General features: G+C 39.5%; 1 protein-coding gene across 2 annotated transcripts in view; it reads right to left on the bottom strand.

Moving 5' to 3' along the window:
• Window positions 1-1419: 1419 nt before the first annotated feature.
• LOC139131647 (gamma-aminobutyric acid receptor subunit alpha-6-like) overlaps window positions 1420-27632 on the bottom strand; it is a 56875-nt gene continuing 30662 nt past the window's right edge. For both annotated transcript variants that reach the window (XM_070697800.1, XM_070697801.1), the window contains exons 6-10: window positions 26223-26305; window positions 9567-9701; window positions 7904-8056; window positions 6301-6551; window positions 1420-5399 (exon numbers count right to left, since the gene is read on the bottom strand). In XM_070697800.1, the coding sequence (XP_070553901.1) occupies window positions 5073-5399; window positions 6301-6551; window positions 7904-8056; window positions 9567-9701; window positions 26223-26305 (949 nt within the window). In that variant the 3' untranslated portion in view covers window positions 1420-5072. The remainder of the gene's footprint in view (window positions 5400-6300; window positions 6552-7903; window positions 8057-9566; window positions 9702-26222; window positions 26306-27632) is intronic.

The raw sequence follows: 27632 nt of genomic DNA, 5'->3' as shown, positions 1-27632 counted from the left end.
TAGATAGATAGATAGATAGATTGATAGATTGATTGATGTGGAAAGACACTCAGCTGAACCTTTGTATCCACAGCATTCGCCAAAGTCGATGACACAAGAAATTTCCACAACTCTGTCTATTTATATGGTCTCATAAACGTTTTTTACAAGTAACAGTAAGGAAAATATCGGCAAGTGATATCGTTCACAATTTATGGCTTGACGATTCTGGTGCCGACTTAAGTAATATGTTGACGTCAAAGTCTCCTTGAATTGTCGCTTCTGTCAAAACAACGTAATGATTAATGGGATATTGAGGTCAATTCAAATTCTTGACACTTGTTTTGTAAAGGAAACATTTATTTTCAGCAAAGCATCCGCAGTTTCGTTGAAGATGCATAAACACTGAGTAAGTAGGGGTACTTAGATTTAGGTTGCCGTAAACAAAAGGGAAAGAAATTTGTTCTGAGAAGATTATGATACTAGTTCGTCACGATTTAGTCATTGCAAGCACGCAGTCAAAATCTACTAGTATTCGCGATCAGGGTCCCTCATGCATATTTGATGGGGAGGTTACGGCTTTCTACATTTGGTAAGGACATTTCATGTCGCAGATCCTCCTTAACGCGAAATCAGACGAGTCATCGACTCTATCACCCTGCTGTAATGCTGGGGTCATTGATTGGGGAGGTTTTATCACCGGGTGGATCTGTCGGCCGCGGCAAATGATCTTTGCAGGGTTTCTCCTTTGTAAAGATTTAAACTGGAGAATCGTGACATTTGACGTGTACGTATAGGTATATACACTTACTGCCAAGATGACCCTAGTCTGAGACAAGAAGCTCTGAGCTGTGTCTAGCGTTGGTAGATTGATGAGGAAAAGGCGACCGCGTTAGATTGGTGAGCTAGAAACCGTACACATCAATGCGGTTGGTCGAACAGTTCCACCCCCGAAGTTTGTTACTTGCCCTTTAATTCGACGCCATTTAAAAAAAAAATGATTAATTTCGTCGACTGATGGATTCATTCGGTGTGACATATGTCCCTGAGAACAGCGTCATTACACGGTTTTACTGAGACTGATACAAAAGCTTCAAATGTAGCCACGAAGGGAACAGACTGTCCAGTCCAAACACTTAATGAATGGGCGCCAATAATTAACTTGTCTGTCACTGTTTGTATAGAAGGCGATGGATAATCGGTTGCATAATTGATAGACTCATTTACAATTAATTAAAACGTTAATCAGCCGGGCGGGCGGCTGATTACCGGACACTGTGACTGATTACTTGTTCGGAATAATTGAGAGACTTAATTAATCAACTGATTAAGTAATTGATTCGATTGTTGGAGTGGATTTTGTGGGCTGATTGGACAAGAATCAGAAATTAAACACCAAAATAAGCAATTGAAAAAAATAAAGAGATAAGATTAAGACAATAAACATACAATAATGATTTAATCGGAGATTGATTTACGGGTTTTTGACCATAAGTTGACAGTCACTGTCTCAAAGATACACACTCACAGAAAGATTTCGCGTCGGTAAAACAGTTTTATTGAAAGAGAGCAAAACGAAGCTACACTTTGACTTCGAATTTTATAAGTCAGTGTCAAGCTTCAAAAATATTCAAAACCATCTAAATTCATTTTTGAACGTTCGATATTGAAAACTTACAGGAGAAATAGCTGTAAAGTCGACAACGAAGAGAAATACTAAAAGTTTGCTTTTCTACTCAACTTAAATTGCAACTATGAATAGGACACTGAGAACTGAAAATTTCGTATCAAACGAAAATTTGCAGAACATAATTTGGGCTGATGTGCAGCGTCTCGGAAGCTTTTAGCCGATTGGTTGGCTGGAACTCATTTTCTCATTGAATCATATCTAAGCCTCTAATCAGGTAGAGAATAGCCCCAGTTTCAAACTCTTCAAGTTGCTGAAAATAATGACAATCTACATAAACCTTCCAAGCCGTTGCGCATTGCCAGGATCATGCATCTTGTTCTTCAGACCTGCCGCCGATGAAGTAGAAAATAATCTCGCCACCATATGTGGCTGTCTTACAAGGAAAGATGAAACTTGTGTTGCAAATTCGTTAACAGCCTTGATATTGTCCCTAAACTGCAATTTGATAAAGCTATGCTATCTACATGCAAAAAGAACGTCATATAGTTGGGGTCGTTGAAAGCAATATGAAATTAGGGACACAAAATCTAAATGCTTTAAATGAAATTTCATTTCATAGAATTCTTACCCAAATATCAAAGTTTTCATGACATGCCGATAAATTGTTTTGTTTTTATGTTTTTAACATTCTGTTGCGTAAAATTTCCCTTAAATATTTTTTTCGCATACTGTTGCACACTGTACCCGTGTGCGTCGTATGTATAGTCACAAATAAAGCATTTTTCCGCTCGACGCGAGATCTCGCGAGACCTATATATTCGATGTACCTGGCGGTTGTCAGCTTGCGGAAAACGCAGTGAGGTATGTCCTTTCAACTGAAAGTGGTGACTCGTTTTGCAGTCTTCAACACAAAGATGATGTAACATTTGTCTCGTTTCATACGTTGTGAGGCGGTACACTGCTCAATTCAACAGTAGCACAAGATCTCGTAAAGTCTCGTACGGCGCTGACAATGGTCTTTCGAACGATGTTCCTTCTGTCCACAAGTATAACAAATTACAAAGCATGGCGGCAATTTTGTAACTGTCAACTCTTCTTGACAAATCGTTATCGAAAGACTTGAATTCCAAGATAAGCGGTTGATTTCGCATGCTTCAATATGAGAAAAACGAATCTTTAAATTGCCAACTCAGAGATTGTGAAACAGCTCTTATTTTATTGTTTTGTTGTTTGCGACGAACAATAAATTCTGACAAGGTATGTCCAGGCGACACCGAGAAGTATAACAAGTAAGCGATTTCACTCTCACAGAGAATTTATGATTTCATATTGCCTGTTTTCATTCTTTCTTTTGTTTCTTTGTTAGTCCAGCAAAACATGAAACTTAGTCCAGCAAAATGTGAAACAAGTGAATCATTATCAGGAAACGCGAAAGTATTTCATCTACTTTAGCGTTTATAAGCGAAATATTTGCAAAGAAAAACAATGGATCGATCAGTGTGTCGGTCAGGTTGGTACTTCATCCAGTCCATCCACTCTCAGCTGAAAAGCCAATCTCCGTACAGAGATTGTAGCGGCGTGGAAAATTATAATCTAGCTGGGGAGTCTCAGCAGTAGCCACACTAATCTCTGCCACAGGCGACGTTTTTCACCACCTATTTGGGTATTGCGCGTTTTCCATGATATACACTTTTTGTCTTTTTATATATAATACTTCGAACCAAAAAAAAAATAGATAAATGAATAGTACACTAGTTTCAATATCGACCTTCGATTCCGTGAACACTTGCAAAACATAGATCTTGCTCTAGGTTACAGGGATGTAAATTGATGATTCAAAATGTATGCCCCAACAGCTGTCAGCTTTGCAGACGCGATTGCCAAAGTTTTAGCAGATTATTTATTATTCTTAGTAGTGTATAATGTATTATTTTTATCAGTGTGCGGAAAGTGCGATCTCTAGCTGGATTGCTCCTATCCGTTTACTATTTCCGCCACGTTTATTTAGCCAGTTGGGCGAGCGCAGGACTAAAAGAAGTCCGAGTTTGGAATATTTAAATTTGCCTGCAGCAGAGATTGGTGGGGGGCGCGCGGTCAACGACTCGGAGACCCTCTAGCTTGGTTCGAATTATCCACGCCGCGCTGCTGCCCCACTGCGCTTCAAAATCCGCGTGTGGCGATTGCTGAAATCATGGCACTGGTGAGCAGATCTGCGCATGTACCTGATACATATGCATACCGTGAAAATATGCATGAATATTCTGTGACGGCTACTGATTGGTTAAAGGCTCTGATTACGTCAGAGTAGCCATATTGAATTTACACCCCAGAGACGACTATCAGCAAATGGTCTTACTGGTTCTGATCTACTGGAAAAAACGATTATATGAACAACTACAACAAACATTACGTGCACCTGTTACTAAAAACACAAATGCGCCGTGGGCTGGTCCCCATCGGCGCCATGTTACACCCGAAAGTACAGCTAAAATACACGTTGTAGATTGAATCACAAATTACGCGAACGAACACTTAGACATTTACTCGTACAGAATAATATCTTGATTATGCCGGGGAATCAGTCTTGAAAAGAATGAAATATTATACTGTATATAAGAAAGTGTTTTACAAATCTCTCCTTTTTTACACAAAGAAACACTTCTTAAATTTTTAAAAAATCTCTCCAACCATGACAAGTCACAAATGATTTCACAAAGCACGAAAGCAGTTAACTAATACAAAGAAGGATCCGTCACGAACTGTTCGCATTGGAACAGTTCATAAGCGGACAAATCCCTTCTAAGATCAGCTGTTGACAGAGTTCAAGCTTGGCTATGAGTTACACACGGATGCACAGAGCACTGAGAAAACAACTCATGATATATGACATCGATAATCACAGGTTGCATAGTAGAATTTGACAAACAGAAACTCGTTTATAACATCTAACCTCAGATTTTGCTTTGTTGTTGCCACAACAGATTGGTAAGTTTCCTGACCATTATAAATATCTGTGCATGAAAGCAATAGAATACAATTTCAATTCACTCTCTCAAATTACTTCAGAGCTACCAGATTTTGGTTCAAGAGAAGGGCAATATGGGACAGATCTTTGACGTTGCTCCTGTTGCGCACGTAGCAACCATCAAATATAGGCCGGCAGCCATCTTTAATTAGTGCATTTCGCTGAAGAGCCAAGTTCAGCTTGATTCGCATTCTGGAGGGAAGGTGTTGTATATTTACAGGCGTGAAGTTTTCAGAAACCGGGGTTACCTACTGTACCACACATCTGAGAAATACCAACCATATTTTGTCGCGGAGGTAAGCATTTTGAATTTTTGTTTTTGTCAAAGGAGGTTAGGAAGAGTACAGAACACCCAAAAAATCTATTTGAATGAATACTTGGTGACAGTATTTGACAATAAAGTTTAAAAGAAATTATTGAAGCGCCATAAAGAATTTGCTAGAAATCGCCTGCTGTCGGTGGTTTCACGTGAGGCACCCCTCCAGCAGACAAGTACACAACCCAGTACAGAAGATTCAAGATCGCAAAGGCTGACGGGAAGGCAACCCTAGAAGTCCTGTCTACCTTCGCAACGTCGATGTTTCGGCAACTCCGAGAGAAGCTGAAGTCCCGGTACCTGGCGTTGCCTTTCAGACAATGGATCATGGCACTGCAGCACGTCTCCTCTTCCGCTGTCTCCTCGTACACGACTTCAGTCGCCCGGTGGGGCTGCCGGTAGACGCCACCATATCTCACCCTCCGTTTGTTACTTTGTATGGGCATCATCTACGGAAGAAAAAAATAGGTGAGAAGGACGCAACATGCGTCAGACTAAAGATTTGACACGCTCCAGCGATATCGCGTATGCAAATGATTAATTATAGGAATTACATTGTTAAAAATTCATGACAGTAACGGCAATATTAATTCACCTAGTTATAAAACTGCAATAAACTTTAATCCACAAGAGAAATAACCAAACAATGATGCACTGAGTACATTAAAATATTCGTCTTTTTATTACGTTGACTCTGGAAATTTCTGGGCATCCATATTGATCATTCTTCATTAGTTCTCTTGTCTGAAGAGGGTGTTGTGATTTTGTTTGCTCCTTCGGATACGAAAATTGTACAACAAAAGTCGTAGTTTGCCGTGCATGTACGTCACATACGTCGTATGCAATCTTTGTCACGTGCCGTGTCACTATGGGATTCCGAACGCGTTGGCTTTAATCAAGAACGTAAATATAGCGAACAAGGTTACCCTTTAATTTAATTCTCTAGTCCATGTTTCTCTATTTCAGCTTTCTCGCGTTCTCGCTCTCACATAAAGCATGTGCGCTGAGCCATACAAAGAGCTGGCAGAAACTCGGGTCATCGGCGTTGAAATAAACACCAAAACTAACTCTTATACTGCCCGTTTGACAGTCAATTTATTGAATTCGGCCTCGGTTTGAAAGAATGATTACTTTCGAAAAAACACACACTGTTTAAAACTGTAATGCACTTCCGACATTGACTTTTGCCATGTCATCGATACGTCAGAAACGGCATACTATTGTGTGGAGCTGCATTTTCTTTTCTGTCAAATGAGGGAAAGTAACATTCAACCCATCTGGCCGTTATAGCTCATCATTCTCTGCCAAGTCAAGGCCCCAGAGATTATATTTGTGCCTTTTATATTCTACCTGAATCTCTTCCTCTTCCTCTTCTCCTCCCCCTTCTTCTTCCTCGTCCACGGTTCGGATCTTCCGGTGCCCTTCTTCCGGTTTGCGTCTCCTGCTGAAGTAGTTGACGCCGGCGAATTCGATCAGGGATCCGAGCACAAATGTGAAGCACAGGGCAAGGTACCAGTCTAATGCCTTGGCGTAGGACACTTTTGGTAAAGTGTCGCGGATGCTCCATCCGAGTGTCGTTATATTTAATATAGTCATGACACCTACAAGGAGCACGGGACAGATATACAGTTACATAACCAAAAAACGTATTTGCAGATATACTGAATGTTACAATAAACATCACTATAAAATCATTGATAATGATGTCATACCCACATCCCAAATTTCGTCTACTATTTTTTTTGCTATCGCATGTACGCACAAGTAATTAGTCATGCAAATTTGAGTAAATTATGCAACCTACGGCCCCCAGAAAACTGATCACTGAGATCTAGATATACCCATTAGCATATTAGAGACAAAATGTGATAAGCTAATAGTTTCCGTTGTAAATTAAACCTTTTGAGCTATGAGTTGCAAAAATATTGTCACGGACATACATACAGGCAGACAGACACACACACATGTAGACACAAGAAGAGAGCTATTACAAAGGCCCAATTTTGGGCAAAAACGTTATATTTGTACAAAGTTGCTGACAGAACATGGTATTCGTTCTGTCATCTCTGTTTTATGTGTTTCAAGAGGTTAAGACCGAAACACCAAACCTTCAAGATATATTTACGACCCTTTATCTCTCTTTACATTCCCTTCAAAAAACACAAGATCGACGACATCCGGAAGACGATCAATCATTCAAACTGTAATCTATTCTGTGACAGGAGCCCATCAAAGTGATCAAAATTCCGGTCTCTGATTCCTATCAGACCACGGCCGTCATCACTTCGGCTGAAACTAATCAATATTACCAGTTTTGTCCCCTTTTTTTGTTTTGCAAGACTGGATTTTTTTATTCTTTGGCACCGCTTTCAATTGCTCTGTAAATTAGACAGGCACGAGACATGGCTGTTGTTGAGATGTCAGCGTCATGGTAGGAGAAGACGCGTAGGTCGACATAAGGGACGGACCATTGGATCTTGGGAGGTGGGTGGTCACATACAGATTGCGAAATTTGGACAAATTTTTTTCAAAGTGAGTTATGATGTGCTAATTTTTTATCAGTAAACTGTCAGATTTATCATTTTTTTGCGTTCTGATTTTATTTTACTGTTATTTTGCAAAAGAGTCTGAAGATTTTTTCCTAATTTTTTGCTTTTAAATTGTTTTTCTGTTTTTGACCACTCCCTCCCCAGATCTAATGATCCATCCCTAAAAAGATTTTTTGACTGGGACACATTTATGAATGCCCGGGGTTTCATCATGGCGTCAACTAGGATGGCCAGAAAGAGCTCGCTTATACACAAGCGCCTTGATGCTTGACAAAATTGGTACTTAAAAACAGTAATTAGTTATGACAAGTCATTTACCTTGAGTCACTCAACTACAGATTAAATTAAAGTACAATACAATGAACTAATTACGCTACTAAAGTGTGCAAACTACTTCAACGTACCAAGGGCAACTCTCGCCGGCGTCGCTTCGGGGTTCAGCCAAAACGACACCCAGGACAAAACTGTGATCAGGATACACGGTACGTAGATTTGAATCATGAAGTAACCGAGGTGTCTCTTCAGATGGAAGTACGCAATTAGCACTGATCGATCACCTGCAGGCACGTATGAAACAAGTAATGAATGATCGGTCAGTACGTGTCACAAGGGATGCAAAGTGTTCTCAAACTTTCGCAAAGAGGTCATCCGTTTCTGTCCTCGGGCCAACTATTAAAATGTCTCGGGAGACAATGTTGTTCTGATAGCTAGATCAGGGTTTTACTTTCATCTTCCAAAGTACTGCGAAAAGAGAGAACTAGTTACAACCCAGGGAATTCAGGGGAACAAATACATTTTAAAGTCTTCATGCTTCACTTAAACTTAAGTCTCTGCGGATAACAACACGGTGTCTCCCAATGACTTAGAAATCGACACCATGGGTATTTGAAAAATGCCTGAGCTTAGCAATAATTGAAATTGGAGTGGGTAAAATACTCGGTTCACTTCCAAAATTAATACATGTGGGGATATGTTATCGCTCAAACTACACATTCATGATTAGTCTTATTCGAACCGTAACACCGATATAATGTACAGCAAATGTTCCTGTCACGAAGTTTGACTCATTCATTCATTTAAATGGTGGGACTGAAGAAGCGCATTTTTTTTCTTAAAAGTCTTGCTGTCGCATCAAATACTGAAAGCGATAAAAATATGACATATCTATTCCTAGCTGTATAATGAAGTCTTGGCTCAGCGAAGCAGACACATGCTTCGTGGGCTGTAAATTTGTTCACGAGCTCTGCTACTTCCGACACACATCGGATATGGTGTGGCAATTAAAGATCCAATTAAATATCAATTTCAAGCGCAAGGTCACTTCTTGCACATGTTAGGTTCTAAGTCTCATGTTGCCTCCAAATTTAACTCAAAACATTTAATTTTGCACCCTAATCTTGGCATCGAAGATCAACCACGCTCTTAATCGGCCATCTTGTTCATATATGCACAAACGCAAACATAAACATTAATTTCATACTTGAACGCATGCACCCATCCCTACATGCATCCGGCCAATCAGACAGTCAGTCTTCAATCAAAATACATACGTACGCACATACAAGTAGACATTACATACAAGTAGACATACATACATACATACAAGTAGACATACATACATACATACATACATACATACATACATACATACATACATACATACATACATACATACATACATACATACATACATACATACATACATACATACATACAAGTATAGACATATATAAATATACATACATACATACATATACATACATACATACATACATACATACATACATACATACATACATACATACATACATACATACGTACGTACGTACGTACGTACGTACATACATACATACATACATACGTACGTACGTACGTACGTACGTACATACATACATACATACATACATACATACATACATACATACATACATACATACATACATACATACATACATACATACATACATACATACATACTACGGAAGTACACACATACGTACGTACAGAGATTGACAGATAGACTTTAGAGAAGGTCAGATAGACAGGGTCGTTGAAGTCTGGAATTACCTATTCTGTCAGATTTGATCGTTTTCTCTTCAACATCTTTGTCAATCAGTTCAAATTGAGAAAGTTGAGTATTCGGGTCGACTTTCACTTTGTCTTTGTGCCAATGATAGATCACATCATCCGAAGAAAAACTATCTGTCAAGTGGAAAAAAGGCCAGTTAACAGTAAGACATTGTATCCGTTGAAAACGAATGGATATGGGAAATGAAAATATTCAATATTCCGCAAAGATAAGATGGTATAATTATCAAAACCTCTCAGAGAAATGTGTAATTATACACTCTGGAAATATGTTTCTCTGAAACTACAACCTATAGAAATAAATTCAAATTCAGGAGAAAGTAAACTCTTTGTGCCTGAACGTATGTACTCATGAATTGGACTCCGACACTAGCGTAGGCGGCGGGATGGAGAGTCATGATAATATAGAAACAGAGCCGGTCTTTAAAATTGCGAGATTTTTAACACGCTTGCCAAAAGCAGTTGAAACTGGCTAACATTTGCGATGCTATCCTATTTTCGGTGTTTTGAAATTGCGTGTGATACATGAGCCCTTGGCGGGTCTCATCCTCGGCAACCATTGGTGTTCGTCAGAACAGTTTTATTGAAAATTTGATGCGGGCTAGTTTTTTCTCCCGCGAGGTATTGACGCTTAAAAGCAGATTGGCGGGCATGCCCCGCTGTCGGCCAGCGCAACCCTGACTCCGTTCCGCCGTCAGCGTGTCATCAAGAGCCCGCTGATTTAATTCCAGTGTAGTTATCACTGTGGATTATCCCTACAATGCCGTCGATCCGCGGGGACTCTGAAATTTGTTTATCAATTCCGCGTAATTACGATCACTTCTTTCTGCGGGAGTGAACAAAACAGTGATTTATTCACCTCGTTCCGTCGCGCCGGCCAGTGCAACTCGAAAGAGAAAAATGACGGAAACGAAAAGCAACTTAGACATCGTGCGTGATCAGAAACAAAAAGAAATAAAAAACCGAATTCCTGGCAACCCTCAGTCCATTCAACTAATCATCTTGTGAGGAAAAAACTTCCTTTTCCACCAATGGATTCACTTTGTGTAATGTTATTGGGACATAAGATTGTAATGCATAGCCTGCAGTTCGATGGTGGAATACATCAACCGGCTGTTTTTATCAGAACTTAACAAACTTACTTAACATATCAAGGCCTTGCAAATAAACAAGCTCCTGCGAGTGTTGTCGACCTATTACAGATCTGACCTAAAACCTCGGCATATTAAAGGATAGGCAAAGTTTGCTCTGCTCAAAGAGCGTCGGCATCGAGTAAGGTCGTTGACTTTCATAAATACAGAGGGGCAACGCTTTGAAATAAGAGATCAAAAGGTTAGCATTATTCATTGCTCATATAAATGCGTTCTATTTAAGAAAAAGAAAACGTGGGTTGTTCTACATGACTGCAACAAGGAAACGTTATCAAGCAACTATAAATTGAGCACTAAAATTTACATTCTTGTCATCCAAATGCAATTACGATATTTAAATACTTGTGAATATTTAAACGACGGCTAAGGCCAAGCTCGTAGAGAGGCGCGCGCAGCACTACGGCGTTTCGAGTACCACCCCAAGCTGAGTATTGCGAATCCTGTACGGAGTACGGATTTTCTATTCTACAGATTTTCTTTTCTATCGAGCATGCGCAAAGAACACCGCTTGAATATACTATCGTTTCTGATCTACATATTTCAACCGCTGTGCAACTTTCAGATTTTGCATCTTCAAATACGTTGAAATCAATCTCATCGGCGTGGGATCAATCAAATTGTGAAGTAAACGTGTGGTTATCGTAGACACAGTACATAGCGTCATAACGTCGGTTTTTTCCAACTGTATGAGAAAGGAATAGGCCTAATTTCTTTGTCTGCGCGTACAGTAATCCAGTAAATTCTCTATCGGATTCGAACTTTCAACAGACGGCACATAGTCATCTAGCAAAGATAAGATTGATAAAATTAGCCAGAATGGTGCTTCAAAGTCAATGTTTATCTGTATGAGATCATCTGTTTTATTAAGAATTCCCCACCAATAATCTCTTGATGTGTTTTAAAAAGAAATTAGGCCGGCGGGTGTTCAACAGCTGACGAAAAACCTGCCTTCATTATAACAGACGATAACGAATCAAATGACGCCAAAGATTGCCACAAACCTTCAACGAAGAGGTTCAACGAATATTTTATTCACTATCGAGCATGCGCAATCAGCGCCTTTTTTGGCGCATTGTCATTCCTAAACCATTTTCACATTTCTGTACCGTTCACTGTAAAACGAACGTATTTAATCTCACGAGTTATACATAAGTATGCAAGGGGCGCAAACGAAGCACAAATATTCTAAATTCAGTCGCTCTTAAGCCCTATTACGAGCGAAAGCTTTACAGTTTTTCATAACAGTCATAGTTCATTACAACTCTAACAGGCCAATTGAAGTGATGTTCCATCTGCAGCCACTGTAATTACAGTAGCCAAGATGGACACGTGTAATCTTCAGTTGTCGTAACGAGTTATCTGTCTTGTTCAAGTACATTAACTGTCATTGAGTAGTTAAATCGACCATAAACAGAGTTGCTTCGATTAGATACATACGCAGTACATTTACAAACAGACCTGATATCTGGAAAATATCCACATTGTTTTGTACCCTTGACGCGTATACGGTCCATTGATAAGGTATGTACCACACACTGGACGTATAAAACTCGTACAGTGTGTTCGGGGTAAGTGTACTTTCTGAAATTGCACGGACCAAAGTAAACGCAAACTGCGCATGCACTCTTCTGATTTGTGGTTACCGTAACGTTTTAACAATCGCCAAAAAAAGCGGACATACTTTCTTGGAACAATTTGTTCCTCATGCTTTTGCGACAAAGACTAATCAGTTCTTTCTTCCTCAGAGGCCACATGTATTCAAAAGGCTGCGATCCAGTGGATCCAAGATGTGCGTAAATAATTACACTTGAACCCCCGTTAGATATTTCTATGCACAACGTATTAAAAAAAACGTCTTTGGTTTTCAATTTGTTTGAATGTTCTCAATCCATCGACATCGTTCGGGATAACGTCGACATCAAATCCTCCACCGGGGAGTTAATTTAACTCCGTCTCCGTGACAAATGAAGCATTTCAGTTATCAGCGATAATACACTCATTTCTTCTCTAAACACAGGGCCATGTCAAAACTTTACCGGCCATCCTCCAAGTTTGAAATGCGATCGGAAGTTCAAACGTACGTCGATCGGCCCCCACTGTAACGTCATTCCAAAAATAACATTAAATTGACGTATATAAAGACTTGAATGTATCTCCTTCTCAATAATTACACTGACAGTTAGAGGCAATTCAATCTTCATTACGCACATGGTTAGAATTCAAGATGTCGCTCAATAAAATTGGAAAGGCATTTGGCTGTTGTGGCGTCACCGCCTATGAAGGCACGTCTGTTGCCATATTGACAGAGCTCAGTCTATGAAAGAGGCTTTCTGCGCACAATAGGCAAGGACAGGATACGTTGAATTGGAACTCCCATCCCCCTACCGGGGAAAAGAGAGAGAGAGAGAGAACTTGCTAAAAGTCTGTGGAACCTCAATCCAATCATTTACCGTTTGATGTGATTTCCTCGTGCATGTTCCAAATAATGACCCCTTATCACCCGCAGCGATGTTCAACATAAAGGCGTCTTTGATTGTGTTAAAAAGACCACAAAATAACGGAAATTATCAAACTCTTTACCGCCTTCGTGCCCAAAGTGCTTATGAACAGAAGAAATTACTCCGATCGATTCCATTTCAGACGTTGAAGGGAGTTTGTCATCTGAGGTTACCCATCTAACTCGCTCCAATTTGCAACCAAAAGTCTTCTATTGACATATATCTACTGCGCGCATTGTGTCAAAGTTACGCTGTTAAATTCATTTCTTGAATTTAAATTATCTCTGGTTCTCCGATGAAAGCAGTGTGTGTATTCAGCGCGTATTGGGTAATGAGATCGGTAAACTGAACAGCTTCTGATGGGATTGTTGCTCCGAGAAATTAGACAGTGATTTCTCACGCGAGTGCCATTGTCGACGCACAGGGTTATGTTTAAAATCAACACAACTAGGGAATGGCGCAAATTTCAGGCCAGAATGAAAGCTACAGCGTCAAAGGACGCGCTGTTTACCTTGTCATCGGAGTTAGTGTTCCTTCTCGATATCAGAAACGAGGCTAAATATTTACAAAGGGGATGTTTTCGAGCCCATCAGCGGCGCTGGCTTTTACGATTTTCATCAGTAGTCTGTCCGGCGGTTCGTATCAATTGAAAGTCCGCTCGGTTTCCATCGCGCCGCAGAAGCGGAGGCCTCTGAAAAATTACTGCCAGGCTCATCTTCTCTGAATGCTCACAAATAAGCAGTTTAAGGAACAGTCACATTTCTCAATCAAGTGAACACTGTGAAATTTTCCCATAACTGCAGCCAAAATAAATCAATCCGCGAAAAAATACTTTAATATATATCTAATTTTACACGTACGGCGGTTCATTGATATCTATAGGGACCATTACTGTTTTGCCATCTGTAAATTGGGCTGGTGCGCCAAACTGCATGTACCCTTAAATTAAAGTGAATTTAACGAGAACAGGATTTATGATTTGTCCTCTTTTTTTCATACTGAGTCTAGAGAATGCGCATGTGCGTCCGAATTTGCCGCTAAAATTATTTGGGGCCAGCGAAGTGCTGGAGACAGAATAGCAAGCAAGATCTCACAAATTTACGAGTTATCACGAATTACCACAAATCGTTCTAAGTAATAAACCGAAACAACCTCACATGTACATCTATATGTCAAATATTCCATCGACAGACTTTGATACTACCTTTATTCTTTATAAAAAAGGCGGGAGAACCAACCTAAAGAAGCTGGGGATGGAAGAGTCCGAAAGACGCGTCCCCTAAAATCATTGCCACGAAGAACCGAGTACGGCGCCGACCAAGAAACGCCAGAACGGAAGCCCCCTACTACACGTCCTGTCAAAACATTGATCCAAAATATCAACAAAATTTATTGTATCAACAAGGGCTTTACAAGATCTTCTTTCAGAGAACGTGTAGATTTGGCGATTAAAAGTGAAAAATATCTCAGATAATTTACTGTCCTCGAAGGGACCGGTTAGTCACGTAAAAGCGATAAATCAGACACCAGTATCTCCCAGTACAATTTCTCGTCTTGTAATATGAAACCACTTTTTAATTTCATTGCAAAAAAAAGAGGTCGAACGCCTCTGCTGCACGAGTGTTGCTTCTAGATTTATTTAACAAATGGCTGGACTCTAAAACCCAGTGACATGCGTGACTCTACGCCAAATTTAAACACCACTTCTATTCTGGAGATTGAAGTCCATAACAACCGGCAATAAAAAAGAGCATAGCCCGTTATTTCCTCAGGAAGTAGGTTACCGAACACGCTTGCAGGGCATATCCACTCTCCAGGGCTGGAAAAACAACCTTGATGTGGTACCTGTATAATCCGCTGAGCGCTTAAATGTGTGAAGGCCGCTGATTGAAACCACGGCGATCAATACCAGGCGATTAATCACGGGAAGTAAAGAAAAACACTTTTGAAATTAGCACAATGATTGCCCCTTATTTCTGAAAGAAACTGTCGATTTTTCACTTTAATGAAGAGAAGTTGTCCAAAATCGTCGTCACGTAGAAATATTAGAAGTGTTTTCTTCTCCAAATATTACCCTAAGCCCCGTATCATCAAACATGCTTCGTTGGTTCGGGTCTCAAATACAACAACCGCGTGTCTTTCGGTGAAACATTATATTCGATATTTGCCAGGTACTACCCATCCAACTTTTAGGGAAAATCCTTTCTGTTAAGTTGTTGTACTGTCAAATATAATTGGTACTTGAACCCGAAACCAAATACAAATTTTCCTCGATATTTGCCAGTGACAGTTGAGCAAAATTTTGATCGATGGAAAATGAGAGTACATCGATGGACGTTACACAAGACCTGGATAATTACTGTCGTAAAGTGGCGCCTTATAGTTGTGTCATGATAACCCTGGATTCATCCGCTAATCTCCTATGCATTTAAATTATTAAAGATGATCAAAAATAAAAGAACACGGCCATGCAACTCGTCATTGCGCAGAGATATTTATTTGAATGGACAATTTTCAAAGACTTCTCAATTTCCAATTGATTTAGCCTAATACAGGGGACCACACAGCCTATACGAGGATCCTCTCAAATAGCGACCATCACTCTCCCAACTGTATTTCTGATGGCAGTTCCGTCAGCCGGGCGGCTCTGTGCTTTCATATGCCTCGCCTGATTGATGCGCAACCAGTGAATAAAAAGCACGTCTCCAAAGATAGCGGTAATTCGACACCCACCATCGTTGAAATATTAATGTTATTTTTTTTACGCCGATGCAACGGCGGGGTGATATATTGCCTTTACGAAATGAAATCTTGAAATTCAGAAGCAAAACAAAATTGTTCAGAGTTGACGAGGAAAACCACCGGCGTGCTACGAATGCTATCCTTCACTGTAGAGGCCTCCTTGCGAAAAAAAACACCCACGAAGTATAACTCACCCGGTTGTGTATCGATGCTTCACGTCGTTGAAATTCCAAACAGACTCTCAGTGGGATGAAATCGGTCTTTAATATCGGATATTTTTATGTCACCATGGCAACCGTTGTTTTACACAATCCAGCATTCTGCATGGTACATGTATACATTTCACACTGTATCTAATAAAATTTGCGGTGTCTAAAATCAAATAAGTGTTCTTTTTTACGGTAGATAGTTTGCCAGGTACATTCCCAAAATAAAATTAAAGAACCTTTGGTAAAGCTATGCCGTGGGCTCTGAGACAAAAGAGATATGATAAGTCATACGATTTTCTCAAGCAATTTATTTCTGTCTTTGCAATGCTGAAACCAGGACATGTCCATACTGTCTTGACTTGAGGCCCAGCTTGATAAAGGAAGAATTGAGGAATCGAGACATTACGTCATTGGCCGTGCAGTGGACATTATACAATGTACCACACTGGCAAAAAAGCAGCAAAGATGACATCAGAAAAAGAAACGTAATTAGGAGTGGGGTGAAATCCCCCAGCCATTCTTAACCCATATCAGGTCTTTGAAAAATGCTGACGTCATTCAGTAAAGGCGATTATCTCATTCTTGAGTGAAAACGGTTGCTAAGGGAAACGACACCGCTATTTCTTTTTTTTTTTTAAATTTATTTTTCATGCCTGCATATCAAACCGTGTACAGGCTTAATTATTGGAAGCGCTGGATAAGGGCCCGCTTTGGTGAATATTAATCACTAATCGAACATGGTCATTTGGCAAATGATTATTAGTATTTCCGCTTTCTTCAGGATTTGAGATGAAGCCACTGATTATCTGCTGGGATGTAATTTCCACTTTTTATCACCCGGATTTTTATCGTTATGGGATGTTTCCATGATCTCGATGCCATTTTCGGGAAAATAAATCACAACGGAGAGCGAAGAAATCGTGATGATTCCCAACTCTCTTCGTCTGTGACTGTCACTAACAACCGCTGTATTGTCAAGCTTTGTTTTTTACGAGCTGTACCGTAAGTAGCAAGCCAGAGCGAATCCAACAACCTACCTACCTTTGAGATCATGCCTGTAAAAACTTTCTTAATTGTTTTGCTTACCATGTTCTGATTGGACATATATTGGGGCCAAGTTTATAAAATTTAAAAAAAAAACATATTTTATTGGCCGTGGCGTATGGCACTGTAATGTTAGTTTTTGCGGGAGTCATTGACATGGAAGATCATGGTTTTGTTCAGTACATTTGATCTGTTTGGTACACGAGGCGTAAATGCACACGATATAATTATCAACCTGGAAAATACTTTTTACATTATCTTTTCAGCTAAAATGCTAGAGCCGCCTTTTGTTAATTTAAATGCATCTCGATTTAAGTCCCCTCATGAGAGTTAAAATGTGCCGGGAGCACCACCTTTTACCGTCCTGGCCTTGCAAATAGATGAGAAAAGAGACGCCAGAAACGCAAACACAGACGATAATATGTGGTCTATTTTAAAAGTCTCGTATATTTGTTTGTACAATGGTTCTAATTCAGGGCTCCAATGTTCATCAGTTGCTTTTTATGGAATCGCGTTCACGAAATGTCGAGTCAAACGTCTATAAATAGCAATGTCTTCAGTCTCTGTATCGGATACTGCTTATGCCATTGGAGACTCGTTCGCAGTCTAGCGAGAGTCCCGCATGTCATACTATCGCAGTGCTTTATCATTGTTAGCCTTGTTTTGTTCCTGGTATATTGCTTGTTTGTTTGTCTGTTTATAGTTTTTCTTTGTTTGTTTGGAACAAACCGTCCATGAATGTATGCGTTTCTCCTTCAAATATGGTTCAGACTCTGAATTAAAGGGGAAGTTCACCAAGGATGATTTTTACATATGTGGTAGCTCTGTGGTCATTTACCAAGGAAAAACTATTTTCACTATTTATAACTCGCGCGATTTTTTACAAAAAAAAAACGATAAAAATAATACAGGAAGTTGTCTATGTAATTTGAATCATGGGGGAAAAAGCTCTAAGCCTGGAGCTTGCATCATGGCCCCACATTGTCCACTCACAGTAACACAGCAACACAAAATCTGACAGTGGACAGTTTGTTATAAGTGAATCATCGTTTATGCAAGGATACTCACAATAATAAAAAGTTATGTAAATACGCACAGCCTGGTTTAAGCATGGGTGAGTGGACAATGCCATACCCATGGGAAGATGGTCCCTTCCATATCACATTATGCAAGCTCAAAGCTTGGTGCTTTTTCCCATGATTCAAATTACATGGGCAACTTCCCATGGGAAGATGGTCCCTTCCATATCACATTATGCAAGCTCAAAGCTTGGTGCTTTTTCCCATGATTCAAATTACATGGGCAACTTCCTGTACTATTTCTATCAGTTTTTGTAAAAAATCGTGCGAGTTATAAATGGCGAAAATAGCTTTTCCGGGGTAAGTGACAACAGAGCTAGCACAAATGTAAAAATCATCCTTGGTGAACTTCCCCTTTAATGCCATGATGGACTGTGAATTGTCATACTTTACCATAGTCTGCAGCAGTGCAGGACGGGATATCCCATATGCAGGAATTACTAAAAAACACTACACATGAAACTGAAAAACCGAGTTTTACTTAACTCTTTCATTGTGCTTCATGAGCATTAATAATGTTATAAAATGTAATAATATGACTTCATTCATTCCAAAATCGGACAATCAAAATCGGTAAATGGAATATAATTCTTTAATGATGAAATTGCAAAAGGCTTTTACGAGAACACAGTTGGTTGTAAAACCAAGACGTCAGATCTCTCCCTCGGTTTCATTTGTTTCAATTATTGCCTAATGCCATTTTTTTGACTGACAAGATTTAAAGAATAGAAAGAAATGGCTGTTAGACACTTTCAGTCAGGGAAATTAACGGGCAAAATTGTTTTGACACGTTTAATATGGACTTTAAGTTGTGGCGCGAAGACTTGTACATTACTTTGTACTTAATTTTCAAGGATTAACGGTCCCTTAAAAGTGCCAATATAATTGCTGACTCCTTTTTTTTTCGTAGAATCACATCAATGTTACAATCCCACTTTAATTTCTGGTCCATGATTGAATCCTTGGTCAGATGGAACAACTAAATGATCTTACAACTGTATCCTCGGTAACACGTTTCGTTATCTTCTCCTGGAAATCATTGATTGGATCACGTGTTTTCATTAAAGTCAAGTTGAAACTAGAAATTGTCGAAAGCAAATCTCGGTAGCTGAGCCACCAGCATTCCTGTCCCCATGAAACAGAATGCTACAGCCCCAATGAGATAGAATGTTTGCGTAACAAAATCAGGTAAGTTAAAATGTGGTGAATTTGAAAAAGAGAATCTTCGAATTGACTCAGTACTTTTTATGTAAAGGGTCTGATGATCGTATGATCTATCCGCGAAAAAGCTCATCAATCGAAGTTATTTTTGGATTCAAATTTGTAGTGTCTTAGCATTTGTTGTGAGCATCACTCGCATTACTATTATAAGTGTTCGAAAAGAAGATTCAGGTAAAGAATCTTTTTGTCAATCATGAAATATCCAATATAAATTATTCATATACAGTTAATATATTCCTTGCAATGTGTTTGCCAGGAAAGATACACCAAACACATATAATTGAAGACAAGTGTTAATGCTTGGCTTAAAATAATGCACCAAGCACAAATGTCTGGTATTTAGAGTACACAGCATTCACTGCACATAGAAATTAGGCAAATATACACAGAATAGTGACGACAAAACAACTCGATCGTCACAACTTTATGCCACCCTACCTAATCCAATACTCTCTCTCTCTCTCTCTCTCTCTGGATAATATAACAATGTGAGCACTCGAGTTGCTTCGATAATTAAAAAAATATTTTAAATTTGAAATGACCGCCATTAGTGTGTTATTTCAATGGTCCACTTACACGACAACAACGTGCGTCCTCGGTAATTGTAATATAGTATAGACTTCATAAAATTTGCTACATTGATGGTAAAGAACGCCTTAATTCAAATGTAAATCATTTTTTACAACTTTCCGGGAGCATCCTGAAAGTCGCTCTTCCTTATAAGGAGCTCGCGGAATATTCGGTTCTTATGGGGCTGTTTTCGCTTTGATTTAGAGTCATGGGTTGTCATATCGCCTCACCAGGCTTGCCGCGTTAGAGAGAAATATGTATTTCTGGACCTCCTTCGCCCTTTCAGTAATCCTTTTACAGCGCAAGATCCACAGCATTGCTTCAATCAGAGTGGCTCATATGCCGCTCAACCAGATAGTGGTGTCGAACGAGGACCGCCTACACTTCCCCGTATACCGTACGGGGCTAGTGCCCCTTTCCGATGCCTGATATAGTAATCCTGTTTTTATCATTTTAAATTGATTTTAATTCTGCTAAGAGTTCGCACTTTACCCGAGGATATATGTGGAAGCAGTCCGTCTGATGTTTTTAAGTGCGATTATAATGGCGATGGGGAATCGTCTTTGGGGAATCTTTCCATAAACAAAATGTTTAAGTTCCCTCTTCAGAGGTTTACTAACCGTCTGAGGTTGCGGTCTGGTGTAATGCCTTTAACTAGTAGGATATATAGTTTAGTTTCAGGGCTCATCGACTATAGTGAATGACACAAAATAATTATTTTTCCTGGGCCTTGAAAACGACAGCCTTCTTTTTGTCGTGCTAATTAACTCGCATAACTGCAAGGAAAAAAACCGCAATTTTTATTGGATATACCCTCAAGCTAGGAATAGTCTATCACTCCATATTAATTACTCGGCGTGCCCTTCAATGAAATGACGTGACCTTATTTTATTCGAAGGTTAATAATGTAAGTTTGATTGGGACAGCAGCCGACCAAGTGAACGAACAGTGCACGAGAAGCCTCGCAAACTCAAAAAATCATTAGCGCTAAATTAAATGTGGTCCGACATGTAAGATGAAACCAAAACGTTTGAGTTAGAATCTTAATAAGTACAAATGAGAAAGAAATCGAGATATCGATGCTTGTAGCGTCTATGTGTACGTATAAACCTCGGGAATATTTTTTCGATAGGAGCTGCAACGGAGTGTTTTGATGACTTTGTGTGTGGGTTTGTATGTGCACGCATTCTAGAAAACCATTACTCCACCGGGCACGGAAAATATGATATTTAAAATTACAGTCACATCTCCACTACAATACCATGTTGTCGATTTCTGAGAAATGAACATAAATGAAAGAGACACAGCGTAATCAAATTACGGCAAAGTACAGTTATATTGTACAGCCTATAGCTACGAGCTGCTTGCGTTTTGCCAAGCAAATAATGTATGGACAATGTGATTCGACTCGGCACGTGATTCCTTCTTCTGAGACGAAATCTTCAGCAATTCCAAATGCGGCGACTGTTTGACCCGTCGACGTAGACCGGTCATAATCCACGGAGGTCTGCGTGGGCGTTACCGATATGGATATTCGTGCAGTCAAAGGTCACAACACAATCGATTTTAGTATCAACGTACCACAGTAAGATGCTGCCTCGATAAAACATCACACTGCTCCCGATAATCACATTTCGGTTACCGAGTTTTTACAACCCGTCGGTGAGTAGTTGGTTTTGACCAGATGAACATCTGCCCAGCGGGTTGAATATGATCAATTACGGTTTTCTCGAACCAACGTTGAAAATCACTCTTGCATGTACTGGTTTCGAAGAAAAGACCTAGCTAATTGTTTTCTATCTTGGCTCCTCTGAATTGCCCCAATCCTCGGGCACGACGGTCAACTAGCGAGAGATTTCTCCCCGAAGGGGGGGATCTCGTTATTCACTTCATTAACATTTTATCATATCAACAAACCCTTCCAAAAATATGGTCAAAACGGTCAATTACGAATTTGTAAAGCGGTTCCTCAATTTTACAGTGAAGAGACTTAATTAGCAACACCTCACTGAGCCTGAATGCCGATAGTCTGGGCGACCTGTTAAATTGCTCAAGTATAATGCCCGGGACACGACGTAACACTTACCTAATGTGTACTGACATTAACTAGAATTAAAATTCAAGACAAAGAGAGGCTAAACTGTAATTACGTAAATTGATCTCCACGCGCATAGTGTGGTGTCAAATATCAAAATAATATATGTTGTCAACTGGTTCCTATAGATTGCATTACTGCTCGTTTAGCCGATAATGAATTGCGATCGGTTGACGAGCACAGCATTACAAGATCCAATCAATCACACTCGCCGTATGGCTGTAAATTTACATCTGGTCTGAGATAAAGTAAGTTTTTGCTTCACTTCATAGATGTCACCACGCATGAACCATCACAGCCGACGCATGCGCACTGGTGCCGTTCTGTTTTTCCAACTGTCTGAAGAGGATGGGAGCAGACGGTTTAGCCGTTTCGCCTTCGTACGCGTATAGTTTAAAAATTGCCCTGCTAAAATCTTGTACTGGCGCCGTCTTGTACTTTGAAATTCAGTTTTTGAGTGAGGAGTGTAACATAAGCCACTTCCGAAAATTATATATCACGCAATAATACGTTTGGGTTTTCGCAGCCGAGTACGCTTTACAAATGCAGCCTCTTTAAAATTGTCTAGTAAATGCATGTATTATTGAAATTTAAAGTGTTGAAGAAAATGTAACGGAATAAGTTAAACATTGAATGTTTGGTTGTTCTCATAAAGAGGTTTACACACTGTCAGGCCCATAGATAGGACCGATACTCGAAATTGATATTTATTTAATCGTAAAAAATAAACATTTTTCTCCAAGTCACAGTTTAAATAGATGACGGCTTTAAATTTTGATAATAGTCTTCTCATTTTGTTTAATGTATTATTAATAGTTCATTTTCATATTCTTCAAACTGAAGCCTGAAAAAACATTAGCCTTGCAAATACAAGGCATTGTGAGATGTTGCTATGACAATGGAGGTAGAAGCGAGGTAGATGAATTTTAGTCCGGACTAAAATTCTGTTGTCAACCGGAACTATGATCATTACACGCACATAGTAGGCACCTCGACATGTTTTTGTGACAGATGTATATGATGTTTTTTCAAAAAAAACAAAAATATTGGAAAATACATATGAATATAGGGGAAAAACATTTGTAAACAGAATTTTAAAATGTTGAATGTATCAGAACTTCTGATAAAATTATTCATTAATAGAGCCGTGGGTGAAGCACAGCCGAGAAGTGCCCTTGAAATCAGCAAGAGTTTCGCTCATGGCTGCGATAAAACTGACAGTACGATTTTTCGATGTTTTGTTTGTTTCTTTGTTTACTTAACAGCTGCTGGTGACATAACCGTAAAGCGATCGTTCACTAGGGAGGATGTCGATTCAAAGAGCAGCGTAATACCGATGGAACATGGCACAGCCGTTTATCTGGTGTAGGAGAGCGCTAATATTTGCAAGCACTCGAGAGTTATGAGACCCTCACACTTGGCGTACGGGATGAGTTTTGATTCAGCCGTCTTCTATGTTTACCGTTACATTAACTCCAGCTAACACTCGACTACCGTTATACAAAGGATTTTTAAATTTACTCAACGGTTGTCTGAGTAGAAGAGGTAATATCCGCTCAAGCCGTTCTCAGCGTCTGTCTGTTACCATTCCGACAGCAACGCCGTTCACTAGTTTCATTGTTTATTTCTGCCCCTTTTTTTGATCGTTTGCGGGTGTTTTATTTGGCTTACCATCTGGAACCAAGCACTTAGGGGGCACACTGTATGCAGATCGAAACAGGCGTATGTATGGAGTGATGATGGGATGAAACGAATCTGAATCCAAAGCTGACTAGTGGCGTCCCCGGGGACTTGTCCTTGCCATTAATACGTGCAAACGATTGTGTCTTGCAGTACACACTTCTTGATAAAGCTGAGAAAATTCACTTCACACGTATTTTTTTAAAACTCAAGGGAAATAGACAGTGCTGTTGACAGTCTAGACAACGTCTTCGCTGCTCGTGTAGCCGTTCTTGAGTAAGTGAACGTACACTACTACCTGGACAAACTACATAAAGTCTCAGAAGGCTATATAGTGCACACACGGTATCTCAGTGCCATTGTTGACACAAGAAAAATACTGAGGTCGCAAGTACTGATCATCGTGTAGTTTGTCGCACAGCCACACAAACATGTTTTTAAGTGAAAAATACCTCAACGTTGAGCACAATTTTGTTGTTCGTAGTAATGATCATTTATGTATAAGCAAAACACACACACAGACACACACAAAATGATGAATATACTTCATCATTTTTAACGTATAAGCACCAGCGATAGCGAGTGTGCAGATGGAGTTAACTGCTGGTCAAAACCGAGTGGTCAACCCGTCGATGGCATGATTTATTGATGTAAAAACAATAGTGTATTGAAACTCTTACGTCAAACGTGTAACAAGTAATTTTCTACAACCAAACAAATGCTTTAATTAAGTTTATGTATTATATCGGCCCCGAAATATGAATAAATATAGTCGATTGTCCTTCTGCCCAGCTGCGACATGTTCATTATATTCGATGCAGACGACATCGCAGGACGAAACATTTTTACGCGCTCTTTTGAAAAAATGGATACAATTTCATTAACATTGTTTACCTCGTTTTGTTCAACTTCGTTGGTCAGCAGATAAATCTTTAATTTACATCAATGACCTCCATCTAAAAAAGTCATCGAGTATTTACATTATAGAAAATTAATTCATGTTCTGGGCAACGAGAACAGATCCCAACTGTAGCAGATCGTGAATATAATAGCACTGTTAGTTCACCTCTCAATGTTATTATCATATCTCAACCAACTATTTTTGCTTCCAAGATATCCGTATCATATTATAAGCAGTACATCTCTGTTTAAAATACTGCTTACAGACCAGTGTCTTTTGGATCAATATTTAGTTTGGTATTTACTTGTTAATGGGGGAACTATGATAAAGATCCCTTAATTCTCAAACAATGAATCAGTATTACAGTACTTTCAAATTTCAACAACACAAAATAGCACATGCTCCTTGGCCGTACCTCTTACGATAATCTTGACCGACTGATGGTATTCTTGATGCTTCTGCTACAGCTTTCAAACTATCCTGCATGCAGTGCACCTATACTCTTATTCAAAAGCAGCTAACAGTGTCAAGGAAATTGCCCTTGCTGGTCAGATAATAGCGGGGTATAGTCCAACAAAGACAGTTAGGCTCTGGCTAAGGCAATAACCGCCCACTCCTGTGGCACATCACCCATAGCAACAATGCGGGAGTGGTAAAGCAGATGTGTTCAAATGACAGAACCTGAACGCGGTATGGCTCATCATTTAGCTACCCCTTTTGCCATTTTTGCCGACTAAATATTTCACGGTTATTTAATGTTAAGCGCGGGCGTGCGAATTCTGGCAACGCTCAGACCGCTTTGGTCCCGCTTTAATGTTTCCTAAGTGTCCATTACCAGGGTAACATATGCTACATTTATTACCAAAATTTACTGATGCCACAAAACGCTAACAGCTTTTTAAAATACTGGCGTAAATCCCTTCTGAGCACATTTCAATTTGCATTATCTTGTCTTTTTTATGTGTTCGTGTTTTTAAACTCATTTGCACAAATGCCAGCAGTCAATAAACTCACATTTTTGAATATAAAAAACATTTTGTCGATAGCATTGCTAAGGCCGAACAAAAAACATGTGCTGTTCCGATAACCCGACCTACCCTACTTTTTACCTGCCAACCCTAAACTTTTTAGAGCTACGTAAACACAGAAGTAAAAAAGAGAAAGAAATAAGCCGTGAAATCACGCGTTCGTTACTTGGCATTTGATTTTTGCATGAACGAGGATGTCTTTTATAGTTTTTTTTTCCTTGTATATGTATGACACGTTTTTCTGGAAATGTTGTGGCCAGCGTTTGATCGCCCTGAACCCTTGAAAAATGCATAAGCTTATTTAAAAATAAAAATCATTGCCTACCTAACCTACCCTATTTGTGAAAACCGTGGTATCGGAACAGCACAATTTTTTTTTTTTGGCCTAAAATGACGTCTACATGAGGGTATACTTACTGCTTCCGAATACGAGCGAGCACACTTGTCTGTCCATCGGATAGTTTTCAAAATACATGTTGCAACTTGAGATTATCGTTAACCTGCAAGAATAAGCATATGTACTTCTTTTTATCGGTTGAATATCCAAGTTTCAAGGTGTTCCGGTTTTGCCTCCCGGTACATCTGAGAAATCTTCGCCTCACTTCGTGATTCAGACATTCAACTTGCTGGCTTGAGATATCGTTAAGGTAGTAAACGCCCCGAGAGTGAAAGACTTAAACTTAAACTAACTTTCCCCTATGAAACTGTCGATCATTCTCTTACAATGTCAAGAATAAAAATCAGGGGTCACCTGCAAAGTTTGGTACCAGAGAAGCAAATTACCTAACATTTACCGATATTTGCAATTCAAAATGGCCACCATCCCCGTGTTAACGCTATGGGAAAAAATAGACACTCTGGGGGGGGGGGGAAAAAAAATTCAATTTTCACCAAACTAAGACCTTAAACTCTTCTTGCTTCAAGACATGTAATAAGAGTCCCAAAAGAGGTAGACATAATAGTATTGGAAAAATTTAAGAGTCCTAACATCTGTCCCCGAGGCGCATTCAACCTTTTTAAAGGTAACACTATTTGCATAAAAGCACGTGGGGCAGCGTGTTTGGTGGAGAATTACAACACAGCCCATTATAGATCCGGTGACACTAATATTAAAGTTTGTAAACGTTGTGCGTCCATCATCAAAAATGAAACAAACTGAAATAAGTTAGCACCGTTTGACATGACACCAGTTGACAATTGACTGTTAATTGGAGTAAATTGCCAACGCAATTAACCCTTCGGATCGCTTCGTCATGGAAGCATAGCTGGACCTCAGCAGCTACAGTGAGTAAACAGCCCGCCTTAAGGTAGTATACGCCTCGAAAGTGAAAGACTTAAACTTTTGCTGAATGAAACTTTCACCCATTCTTTTACCAAATCAACAATAGAAATCAGGGGTCACCGTGCAAAGTTTGGAACTAGCGAAACAAATTACTCAACATATTGCGATATTTGAATTCAAAATGGCCGCCATCCCTGTGTTAACTCTATGGAGTAAAAATAAAATTTTGGATTTTCGAAATACTAAGACGATGAAAGTTTTCCTTTCTCCAAGAGCTTTAAAATGAGCCCAAACAAGTGGTAGATCAGAAGAAAATTGTAGAAATTTTAGAGTCCGAATATCTGTCCCCGAGGCTCGTTCTACCTTAAATGACTCTAGGTATGATGATACCTCGCATCACAAGAAAGGGGTCGGGTGTTGACATTCAGACGAACAGAGAGACAGAATTCGCGAAAGTTTAACGTCATAGGTTAAACAGCCGGCTTCATTGGTCGATATAGAAGACTGCCTTCTGGGCTTACAGGTGTCACGAGACACATATGTAT

Source organism: Ptychodera flava, chromosome 4 (genome assembly GCF_041260155.1).
Source record: "Ptychodera flava strain L36383 chromosome 4, AS_Pfla_20210202, whole genome shotgun sequence".
Lineage (NCBI taxonomy): Eukaryota > Metazoa > Hemichordata > Enteropneusta > Ptychoderidae > Ptychodera > Ptychodera flava.
The sequence above is the reverse complement of the archived record's forward strand: the minus strand, read 5'-3'. Positions and strand labels throughout refer to the sequence as shown.